The sequence below is a fragment of the Gigantopelta aegis genome, chromosome 14, assembly GCF_016097555.1.
Source record: "Gigantopelta aegis isolate Gae_Host chromosome 14, Gae_host_genome, whole genome shotgun sequence".
Lineage (NCBI taxonomy): Eukaryota > Metazoa > Mollusca > Gastropoda > Neomphalida > Peltospiridae > Gigantopelta > Gigantopelta aegis.
In genome coordinates this window covers 27,758,696-27,771,880 of record NC_054712.1, presented here as the reverse complement: position 1 = coordinate 27,771,880, position 13,185 = coordinate 27,758,696, and the positions used below count along the sequence as shown (strand labels likewise).

At 34.9% G+C, this 13,185-nt stretch overlaps 1 protein-coding gene across 3 annotated transcripts in view; it reads left to right on the top strand.

Moving 5' to 3' along the window:
- Positions 1 to 13,185, top strand: part of LOC121388868 (hydrocephalus-inducing protein-like) — a 237,898-nt gene that overhangs the window by 215,584 nt on the left and 9,129 nt on the right. For all 3 annotated transcript variants that reach the window (XM_041520391.1, XM_041520392.1, XM_041520390.1), the window contains exons 76-78: positions 7,202 to 7,337; positions 10,081 to 10,383; positions 12,327 to 12,490. In XM_041520391.1, coding sequence (XP_041376325.1) covers positions 7,202 to 7,337; positions 10,081 to 10,383; positions 12,327 to 12,490 — 603 coding nt within the window. The remainder of the gene's footprint in view (positions 1 to 7,201; positions 7,338 to 10,080; positions 10,384 to 12,326; positions 12,491 to 13,185) is intronic.

The following is a 13,185-nucleotide window of genomic DNA, read 5'->3' as shown; positions in this document are numbered from 1 at the left end:
GAATTTTGAAACTGAAGGCCCATACCTTTTAACCCTTATCCTGCCGCATTCTTTTTGCTAAATTTAAAGAATTTTCACCTGTTCTACATTTCTAGTAATTTTATTAAAATTCATGGGCATTTTAACATGAAATTACACTCATATATACTATAATGATCCACCTACGTAATGATAGCATTTTGTAGATGGTTATTTTATTTATGTTACCATGGCAACAGCTGCAAATTTCAATATACAATTTTTTCATTAATAATTAATCTTTTAATTTAAGTGTATGCTGTGATTTATTAAGCATATATTGATTGATTTAAAGAGAAAATTAAGCAGACTGCCATTTTTTCCGAATAATAGGGTGCAATGCACATACTGTCATCAACGCTTTTTTGTAAATTATGAACATAATGTCCAACATTAACTATTATACATTTTTAGTAATATTATTAAAATAAGTTGACATTTCAGCATGAAATTACACACATATATACTACGAATATCCATCTACGTAACGCTAACATTTTGTAGTCAGTTATATTATTTATGTTACCATGGTAACAGCTGCAAATTTCAATATACCATATTTTCATTAATATTTATGAAAACTTTAATTAAAAACTAATATTTTTCTTTTAATTTAAGTCTGTGCTGTGATTTATTAACCATATTGCTTGATGTAAAGAAAAAATTATGTTGACAACCGCGTTTGTTCTGAAAAATAGGGTCAGATGCGCATTCGGCTATCAACACATTTTTATAAATTATGAACATAATTTCCAACATTAACTATTATACATTTCTGGTAATATTATTAAAATCAGTTGACATTTCAGCATGAAATTACACATATATATACTAAGAATATCCACCTACGTAACGCTAACATTTTATAGTCAGTTATATTGTTTATGTTACCATGGCAACACCTGCAAATTTCAATATGCCATATTTTCATTAATAATTATGAAAACTTTAATTAAAAACAAAAACAAAAAATTAAATTTAAGTCTATGCTGTGATTTATTAACCATACTGCTTGATGTAAAGAAAAAATTAAGTCGACAACCGCGGTTTGTCTGAAAAATAGGGTCAGATGCGCATTCGGCTATCATTGCATTTTTGTAAATTATGAACATAATTTCCAACATTAACTATTATACATTTCTGGTAATATTATTAAAATCAGTTGACATTTCAGCATGAAATTATACACATATATACTAAGAATATCCACCAACATAACACTAACATTTTATAGTCAGTTATATTATTTATGTTACCATGGCAACAGCTGCAACTTTCAATATACCATTTTATAAATAATTATGAAAACGTTATACATTTCTGGTAATATTATTAAAATCAGTTATTTTGCTTTTAATTTAAGTCTATGGTGTCATCTATTAACCATACTACTCGATTTAGAAAAAGAATTAAGTAGACAGCCAATTTTGTTTTTGAATAATAGGGTCAAATGCACATACTACCATCAACACATTTTTGTAACTTGTGGACATTGTGTCCAACATTACATAGACACTAAAAATATGTATACTATCTCTATTACTTTATATAGCTTTGTCAAATGACACAAGATTTTAAAAAAGGTATATGCCCTTTCACTTCTTGTCATTTTCAAATGAACATTATTAATTCTGTTACCATGGTAACCAATGCAAAAAGAGGAACCATTTCCCATATGAAATGTTTTAAATGAATTTATTTGAATACAAATCACTGTATAATGATGTAATAATAAGCTCCCAGCTGTTTACAAGAGAAGTGTGAAAATTGTGAATTATGTTACCACGGTAACTAATGCATAACAGAAAACAAATTTCTAAAAAAATATCATTTTCAAGGACTGAGAAAAACAACAATGTTTAGTGACATAATTGTACTATGCCTGTAGAAAAGATATATGAAGCTTATTAATTCTGTTACCATGGTAACCAGTTCAAAACTATATGTTACCATGGTACCCAGATTGAAACTGTTACCATGGTAACCAATGCAAACTATGTTACCATGGTAAGGTATGTAAAACTGGAAACTATTTGCTATGTGCATACAACTTTTGGGTCATAAGGTCAAAAGTAAAGGACACCAGTAATCAATAATTTGAGGGTACTTGAAAACTCCAGATCATAACTGCCGCTACTAGGTGGCTATGCCTATTACTATGGGGTTTGGAATCTTTTGAAATTGGACACTGCATTTCATGTACAAACTTTAAGCAGAAGCTATCTTACTATAATCATTCTAAAAATTATTAAAACATATCCATTCATTCCCAAGATTTTAGGGTACATAATTTTACCCTTCATACCCTCGGGCAGAAACCCTGAACACTGATATTAGAATAATAGAAATAGTAAAAAGTATTTTATGCATTTCAGTAATTTATTGTGAAACAAGATACTTGCAATAGTGCTTCACACGGTCACAATTGTAAAAAAAAGAAGTAAAATGTCCATTCACCTAAAAAATATTTTAAACCCAAACAAACATCAACATGTGAGCCCTAATTAAATATGTAGCGTATACATAATGTGTATCAAGTGTTGAACACTTATGCATGATACAAAATAGATCTAAATGGTCACCCGAGTAAATTGCTGACCACAACTACCAAACACATGGAGTGTGGGGCACCCATTTTCCTTGGGGGATTAAAATGACCAAATTTATGGTTTTGGGTTTTCCAAATAAATTTGGTTGGAAATGGTCTAGTATTTCTGAAGACATAATCGTTTAAATGCATTTGTCTATATGATAGATGGTTTAATGAATTTGTCTCCTACCTGAGGGGAGGGGGGACAGGGGACACAACATTAACGAAATTCGCAAAATTTATATTTTTATGGTATTTCTGGACACGACAATTGGCTTAATTTTCCCCTATCTGTGCCCCACCCTTAGGAGAGGGGTAGAATGACCAAATTCACAAGGAAATGGGTCACGGATATGCAATTTCTATGTAACTATTGTGAACTCCATCCTCACCAAGGGGACATTCACAAGTTATATACACTGGTCATCTATTTGCCTTTATATGTTATTTGAATACTATCCAGGTATAGCATTTCGGGCAAATGAGCTGGCCTAAAACCTTTTCACAATGTATTTCCATCATTTTACTCTGACACAATATTAGTTGTAATCCATGTAAAAATATGTAGTGATTCATTTGCAACCCTATATATATATATATAGCTGTTCAGGGCTGTAACTAGGATTTAAACAATGAACCAATGAGCATGGAAGGTGCAAGACTGGGCTATTTCTCGTTCCAGCCAGTGCTCCATGACTGGTATATCAAAGACCATGGTATGTACTATCCTGTCTTTGGGATGGTGTATATAAAAGATGCCTTGCTACTAATGGAAAAATGTAGGGGGTTTTCTCTCTAAGACTACTAGTATGTCAAAATTACCAAATGTATGACATCCAATAGCCGATGATTAATAAATCAGTGTGCTCTAGTGGTGTCGTTAAATAAAAAATAAAACACATACACCATTGCCTCTAGCCGTTAGCTGAGGCCCTGCTGTTTGGCAGTAAAGCTAATATGAATAATTGGTGTTATCCAGATTCAGGGATTTTCGTTCAACTCTGGCAGAAATCTGCCTGCAACCCCAACAAAAATGAGAGCCCGTACGCTTAGGCCTATGCCCAGGGCCGTAGCTAGGATTTTTTGTTTGGGGGCGAGGAGGGGGGGCAACTGAGTAGTTAATAGTCTAAAACTCCTTAAACGGTTAAGAAGAGAATTTTCTATAATGCTTTCCGGATTTTTTTTTGCCCCCCCCCCCCCCCCCCGCTAGCTACGGCCCTGATGCCGCTTCATTTATTTTTCATTTTGGGCCCTGTCACTTAGGCCCTTGGAGAGGGAGGTTAGAATGTGTTTAGGTGTGGCACAACATGTAGTTGGAACTGATTAAGAACGTTTTGAGAAGTCAAAAACATGAAACGTTTATGCGTGATGCACAATAGTCCGAGCGGACGTAGAAAATGTGCTCTACCGCAATAGGTCACTTGAGATGTCACACAAGTACTAGTAAATCTTGAAAACATTATCCTACTGTAATTTTCACATTTTATATAGGTCCATATAGTTACCGCACGATTTGTTTTGGGGTGTTGCGTAACACGAAAAGAAGGACCGTGTCGATGTTCTAAAACAAACGGTCGATAACTGTTGCAAGGGAAAAAAAATTGGACCTCGCGGCGAGGGTGTGTATACCCCCGACGCATCCACACCAATTGGTACCGTACAGGCATGATGTACTAATCATAAGCGTACGAGATCCCGTTTTGTTTTGCAGGGGTGGGAGAGGGAGAAAGGCAGGCTAATTTGTGCCCAAATTAAACGAAAATACCACCAACTAAAAAACAACATTTATTAGTTTTAGCGTTACTGCCAACCAGCTATATATAATATAGGGTTTCAAACGAAGCACTACACACTAGCATTGTGAGAGAAATGTTGGAACTACTAGTACATGATGAAAAGGTTTCAGGCCAGCTCAATTTGCCCGAATGTCTCTGTCATATTCGCCCGAAATTTAGATTTTGGTACTAATAAATTTATCAAAATACAATAGATCCAACACAACTACAGTTTACCTCATGATGATTAATTTATCTCTATAACATTTGCAGATGTGTGCAGGGAATGGGTCGCCTGCCCCCCACCCCCCACCCCCTTTCCGGTCCCTTTTCGAGCAGATTAAAAAACCAAAACCAAATTCAATACATATCCCCTATAAAATTCGCTCTCCAGACGCCCCTACCTAAAATCCCAGCACACATGCCTGATTTTTTTTTAAATTGTCATCCACCATACAAACATAATTACAAAACATTCACTGCTTGTATACGCTAACTTATTCATAAAAAGCCATGTACGGCGCCTCTCCCCCCCCCCCCCCCCCCCCCACACAATCATTTGATCCAAGACTGGTACAGTATAGTACATGCTGTAATCTATTTCAATAATAAAACAAAAAACCGGTGGCGCCACATAATTATGTGTGACACGCAACGAGAATGTTTTGTGATTGGTTATTGAAAATAATGTAGGTCAAGGTATTCCCCAGACTAGTTCAGAAGATATTCTTAACCTATCGTTTGTAATTCATTTTAAAAAAATGAAAAATATATATCCACTCAGTAGTGATTAATACCATTGTGAATGTAATATGTCATGTTGAAAAGGAAAAAAGGAAAAACTGGCAGAAAAACAACACACAACAAAACAACAACGAACACCGAACACCGAGCACATGTACGTATTCGATCATATAGTCGATGTAACTGTTCAAGCAAACATACATGTAGCTAGTTAGAATATCGTCTGCTGTAGTATAAGTAACCACGTTGTAATTATTAATGAAAACAGTTAGCAGCACATGCAAACCATGTATACTACTGCTGTCGTCAAATTGTATGGCGGGAAATGTGCTGTCACATGACCTGTTGTTTATAAATAGAAATAGGGAAATGGCGCTTTTCGATGACTGTTTATGCCGTCGGATTACAACTAGTTGATTGTGTTTGTACCTTTTTTTAGGCATTAAAAGTGATACTTGTTCTATTTTAATGCAACTGTCATAATGTAGTTCATATATAATAGTATATTATGACAACTTTGTAGAGATAAAAGAAACCGCTACCAAAAAACAAGAAACCATAACAAACAATAGCACGCGCCATTTGACGGGTATTTTTTGTTTAAAAAAAAACATAAGATGTACAACAGCAATTTAGCAAATATTTGCATATGTCATTCTAAGACTATTTATTGATATTTTCTTACTTTGTTTTTGACAAAAATGTCAACAATTAATTTAGAAAACGATTTTTAAATGAAAATAATGCAAAGTGACGTCATTGTGATGATGCTTGACGTGTATACACATCAACGGCAGGATAAGGGTTAATATCCCAGTGTTGAGTGGGTATGATGGATGCATCTGCTTGCCCCACCCCTTCCAATGAGGGAAAAATATTCGGACCACTTTTTCAAAACAATAATAATTTTATATTTGAATGATTACACTTTCCCCCAAAACCACGAGTTGTAAGATAAATTATCACCAACAGGCACAAGTGTATTATTCTATTTCTTAAACAGCCTTATATAAAAGTCATTTTTAATATAGTGTAATGGGAAAACACTAAACCAAAAGCCTCAGCTTGAAAATGTATAAGTTAATGATATCATAGACATAACTGATGCACTAAAATGACATCATCCATTTATGGTTACTTGGAACACTTGGGTCATGACCCCTGAAGTCTCAGAAGTGATCTACATATGTTGGACCCAATAATAATCTACAACAGGTCATCCCTTACACGTGTGTCAAACATTTATGTAACTTATTCTCATTGGTTGTTCATACAGCAGTGGTCATATCAGGTCAGGTCAGGTCAGGTCAGGTCACAAGCCATTAGCAATCCTTCACATCTGAGGTGTGCAAATGCACTTGTGCCCAAGCGTTCCTTAAAAAACCGATTGCGAGTATTTATTGTCCACCTAAACTATGGTAACAGCTTGCCTTCTGCTGGTTGTTTGAAAAAAGCTGCCAGTGTTTGAATATCATTGTACTGATTCAATGATTCTTCAGTCTGCATGTGCTATTCAAAACTTATTTTTGTCAATATATGCAAGGTTTACTCAAGCTTTTTCCTGTGGTATGCAAATCACTTGCCTGCAGGTTATGAAGAGAGTGAATTGTCACCTACCTGATCTTTTCACCCCTGCACGTGCTGTAACCTGACCGTGGTGAAGGGGTGTAACATTCTCTTTGAGAATAGCCATTACAGCACAAAATTGAAATTTTTAGTAAAAGTCAGTATCTATCTGTGATATTTGTATTTTTGCATAGTTCTTTACACTGTGTTTTTATTTAAATCTTGAATTTTTATATTGATGTTGATCATCACTTTATTTGTTTGCATTACCATAGTTTGACACCCAATAGCCGATGTATTTTTTCATGCTGGGTGTCGTTAAACATTCATTCATTCATTTGATCTTTTCAAACATGAAAGACTGCATTATTAATAACATGTATAATGGGTATGCATTAAATTTATTAAAACTGTTTTCATTTTGTCAGGTTACAATGGGATATTAAAAGGTTTGGGCATGATTTTTCCATTTCTGTGCATACATTAATATTGTTTTTTGTTTTCTCAGGTTCCGATGGGACATTAAAAGGTTTGCACCTGATTTTTCCATTTCCCCAGTGGAAGGATACAGTACTGCAGGAGGAGAAGTTACATTTGATGTAACATTCCAGCCTCAGGAAATAAGTAGCGAAATCAAATACGAGGTAAGATTATTACACATTGTACAATTCATATATTATGTTGTCAGATCTTCCAATACTTTTGTAATTTCAGTGGTGGTAGCATCTCTAATTTGTACAATTCATATATTATGTTGTCAGATCTTCTAATACTTTTGTAATTTCAGTGGTGGTAGCATCTCTAATTTGATCTAAGTTTAAAAAATAAGTAGCGAAATCAAAGATGAAGTAAGATGTTATACTTTGTAAAAATATATTGATTTTCCAGTGTTTTATAAATGGTGACAGCTAGAGCTGGGCAGTATACCATATATACCATCTGGTATTGATATCATGTCAATACCGATTTGCTGTACCGAGCAAATCTCAAAATACCAAAATTGTGGTTTTGAAAAAAATTTCCTGCCATTTAGTAAAGCACTAACAAAATAGTAAATAGTAATAGTAAAGCAAAATAGCTGAAAAGAAGAGAGAGATGAGGGCCTTGTGTATGGAGTTTAATTTTATTTAGATACAATTAGCAGGTGAGACTTAAGTCAGACATGCATTTAAAGCCGAGTATACCGAAAATACCACTCAATATCGGTATTGCTGTCACAATTAGCATTGTATGAATACCATACCGATACTGAGGTAAATCACCCTCAAAATACCAATACCGAAACTAAAATTTCAATACCGCCTAGCTCTAGTGACAGCATTTCCAGTTAGGTAAGATCCAGTGTCACGAGGATTCTATAATACCCGTAACTGAATAAAACACGATTGTCCAAATATCTCTCCTAAATGTATATCTATTAGATCTCTCTGTAACGGGCGGTTATACCCTAATGTGGCTCGTCTAGGTATGATCAGAGATAAGATCTTATATAAAGTATATATTATTGTAGCACGTTTAGTTCACTAGAAAACACAACAAAAACACAATACACTTTGGAATCTGTATTAACCTACGCTGACAAATGTACTGCCGCAGTAGTTAACGACAATAATAACAACCCAGAACTGATCACTTAATTAGTTAATCTCTAGGTGTCTAGTTTACACAATATGCTAATCACTTCACCGTGACACAACACCCACACGTGTGATAATTGAGAAACGCTTCCAGGAGAACTTAATTAATAAAGGAATTACACTCTATTCCTAACTGGTTAATTTTTAATTAACCCTAACTACTCATTCAATAACCTTGTAGCACAGAATTAATACTGGTACCTATCACAATAAAGACAATAACCTACAGTTTACCTAGGTCCTCTAGGATGACTGGTTAAGCTTTTTATAATTATTTAGGACAGTGAGCCTACAGATTACTGCGTCAGATGACCGGCAGCACCGTCTAAATAATATTGGTATAATACAGTATTAAAATATTTAAAGTCACATCAATCACATCAAGGTTATACAACAGAGCAGAAATGATATTTACCAAGTCCAAACGGACTAACGTTCCCCCTGGACGCCTTCCAATATGTTTCTCATAGATATCTCTCAAACCCTAGCTATTTATTCAAACTCTCAGAGATAGCGAATATCGCCTGGGGGTACATCGCGGCACCTCACGTATCATCTGATATTTCCACCTCTCCCAGAGTCGGTATATTTTTCTCTGATCGTCAGACTGGATGTCGCCATTCCACGAGCAATCCCCTGGTCATAAACAGCACTAGTGGAGTTATTACGTAACTACTGGCCACCTGGCCTCCACACCTACTCTGGGTGTGTATTAGGCGTACAGCTCGACGACCGTCGTGCAAAGGTATTACGTAACAAGTTGCCCACCTGGGCTAAGTGCATTTGGAACTGCACACGGCCTTCTAAAACAATTAATATCGCCACAGGCGAAAAGAAATTAAGAGCATGTACCGTCACATCCAGGTATAAAGAAATCATAACTGACTGTTGTAATTTAACATACTGCTGACCAGTTTTTAACAAACTTTTCTTAGACTGTTATTAATAAGTGCATTCAAAGAACCAGATTAAACTGTTACATCGTTTAATGTTTAATGATTAAGCAATGTAACTGTTAACTTGCTAATAATAAAGAAATATTTACTTGTGTTCAAATATATTATATCAAACAAACTCATCATTTTGATTAGTAATTATAGGATATTAAATGAGCTTCCACTTTGTATCATGTTTATGTCCTGAGTGAAATGATTTTCAATTGTCACGAGCTTTAGCGAGTGACAATAAACATGATACGAAATGTTAGTAAGTTTAACATCCTATTTATTACCCATAATCGATCTTAATTTATATCACTCGATTCGTTTTGTTGACGTTCCCGTTATTGTGTGACATCGAAGTGTTACATCCCACTTAGCATTCTAGGAAGACGTATCATTTTGATATGTACCAAGATATTTTTAACCATATGGGTAATAAAGTATAATTAAAATCACCATATGGATTATTCGTAAGTGTGATAATGAGAGTTTGACTACACGTGAAGTATTGTTTGTGTAACCTCTTGCATCACTATTTCTTTCATTCTTTTGTTTTTCATTTTCTTTTGTATGTAATATATTTCCTTCCTTTGGTTATCTCTGACTGTTTAAATGTAGTTTTAATATATAGCTATGTAAGATAGTCACCATGTATATTATATGTATATAGAAGATGGCCTATTTTATAAACTTACTGATTTAATAAACTAAAATTGTAGCTTATTAAGTGTTGTATATGTTTTTCAATTGCATTAATGTCTTTATTTTCTTCTTTTTTCTTTTTGTTTTCTTTTTTTTTGTTTTCTTAGAAACTGGAGTGTTTTCTGAAAGGGGGAGACCATCCCCCTCTGACCATGACTCTGTATGGGATATGTACGAGTGCGACGCCATACAAGGACACCCAGTTCTTCCAGACGAACGTGCGACAGAAAGACATGAAGAATATCCCCATACACAACCGCACCAACCAGCTATGGGAGCTGAAGCCAGTGATCGACGGGGACCAGTGGTCGGGGCCTCCGTTCTTCACGGTGGAACCACAGCAGAGCAAACACTTCCCAATAGTGTACAAGCCACTGACCATGACGAAAGACACCACCAAAAAGCACCAGGTGAGGGGGGAACAAAATTATCATTGTTAGGCCAAAAAACAAAACAAATATGTGTTTGTCATTACATGTGAATTTTTTTTAGGGTAGGTACAATGTAGGTAGGCTGTGACTTTTTTCTCTTTTTTTTAATTTCTAAAATCATGCAGTTGAACTGGTTTTGGCAAAGAGCAATAAAACATATTGAATAAATTCTGCGTCCTAGCATAGTGTTAGTGGGTAACTGGAAACACAACATATTATTTTATTGATAAATATTATTATTATGATTGGTACCTAACCTAAACAAAAAGAAAAAGAATTTGGTGTAATTTGAGCAATTTGTTAAAAAGAAAACCTGTCCAGTTCAACTGCTGCAGTTAAAAAAATGTCTACAGCAAAAAACATGACGTGAATATATCCTGACATCACATATGTTGCTGGGAATAATAAACTTTTTTTTAATAATAAAAAGTAGTGAACCAAGTTAGTCAAAAGTGGTTGGGGTGGGTCAAGTATGTTGGACAACCTATAAAGATTTTTGTGAACTGTTTTTTGTGTGTCATATACATGTATTACATAGAATAAAAGAATAAAGAAGTTCTGCAACAGAAGGAGACATACATAGATAAAACATAATTTTATAATTTAAACTAACGAAGTAAGCCATCTTTAAAAATATGTTAGTTTGCTGTAATTCATAAATCCATTAGTTTCGGGAGTGTTTGAAAATTAAATGCATACTGTATAATATAAACATGTAATGTGTATACAATGACAAATAAATTGAAATATTTACATAATATAAATAATTTAGGGCATTCCCACTTTGCTCCCATTTATTTTAAAGCAAGTAAAAGCAATATAAAGCTCTAAACCTACACAAGACCGAGCTGAGCTGACGGTTGTATTGACCAGCTCTCGTGATATGAAACAGTTGCTGTTACCCGATTCATTCACTTGTATCTGTCATCTCTACTCTATTCAGTTTTTAGCCATAATGTCTTTTTCCTTTTAACAGTATTTATACATTTAGGAGCAGGACGTTGCTCAGTGGTAAAGCGCTCATTGGATGGTCGGTCGGTCTAGAATCGATCTCAGTCGGTGGGCCCCATTGGGCTATTTCTTGTTCCAGCCAGTGCACCATGACTGGTAATATAAAAAAGGCTGTGGTATGTGTTATCCTGTCTGTAGGATGGTGCATATAAAAGATACCTTGCTACTAATTGAAAAATGTAGCGGGTTTCCTCTCAAAGACTACTAGTATATATCAAACTTAACAAATGTTTGACATCCAATAGCCGATGATTAATAAATCAATGTGCTCTAGTGGTGTAGTTAAACAAAACAAACTTTAACTTTATACATTTTTTTAAAAGGAAAAAAAGTCTCCCCCCAAAAACAAAAACACAACAAAAAGATCTATTGACCCATCAAAACAAAACAATGTACTGGAAGTATAACATCAGAATTTCTTTCTGTTTGGTTTTTAGCCATAATGTCTTTTACCTCTTAATAGTATTTATACCTTTAATAAAACAGAAAAAAGAGTGAACCCACCTCCCCCACACCACTAATAAACCTGACCTATCGATTACCAAAACAATGGACCGAAAAAGAAAGAAATTTCCTTGAGCAAACCCACCTAAAGCCTCCCTCTACATGTGTCTGCTTGAGGTGCATGGGTTGGATCAATTCTTTGATTTTCTTTTTTTAATTCCATCCTAGACAGTAGCCCATGACTGGTATACCAAAGGTCATGGTATGTACTGTCCTTTCTTTGGAAAAGTGCATATATAAAAGATCCATTACTTCTGATGGTAAAATGTAGCCGGTTTGCTTTGAAGACTACAGTACATAGGGAAATACCAAGTGTTTGACATCCAGTAGCTGATGATAAATAAATCAATGTGCTCTAATGGTGACATTAAAAAAGACAAACTTCAACTTTTTTTTCTTTTTTTTAGGGTTCCCTGTTCTTTGCATTGCCAGATGGAAGAGCTCTTCTTTTTTCCTTGATGGGTACATCGGACTCACCAAAGCCTAATGAAAAAATTCAGCGAGAGATTCCTTGTAAGACATCGTACGTTGAAATACTACCTGTCAAAAACTGGCTTAAAAAGCAGCAGAGGTACGTTTTACATACTATTAGGCTTTTTCATGTTTTTTTACATAGGCTCTTTGATATTTCGGCATAAAAAGAGATCAGGAAAATTTGCTAGGTTCTTTAATCTATAGCTGAGTTGCAGTTGCATGCTAACTTCAGAAGCTGGATAAGACTGTGTCTCTTCCAAAACCGATTACCCAAGAGAAGCGAGACATTTTTATTGCATATAATACCCACCACAGATAAAATACAATTTCATTTAAACCAAGTACGGTGAAACACTTCAAACCATACCCTCTGTATCCCAGAAGTCCCTCAAACTCGGCCATTTTTCCCCGTACCTTTTTAAGTATCAGTAAAGAACAGAACCTCTCTAAGCCATATAATACCATTTTAACTGGACTTTTTACTTCGTCCCATGGGTGTCCTGTTTAGAAAGGTTTCACTGTATGCATGGTCAGGTTTTTGTATTGCCTGAGTGACAGCGAGGATAATACATGAATCCTGACACATAACTAGAAGGAGATGACAAAATGACATCATTTTGGTGAGCAATTAAACAGTTTACACTGGGGAAGCCGTATTACCGGTATGTTATGATTAGAATTTGGCCCTACAATTTTGCATTTTTCCATTATTTATATGGATGCACAAATGGGTGAAAATTTATAAAAATCAGCAGAGATGTATGGTCAACCAGAGACCTCTAGTTGAGTTGG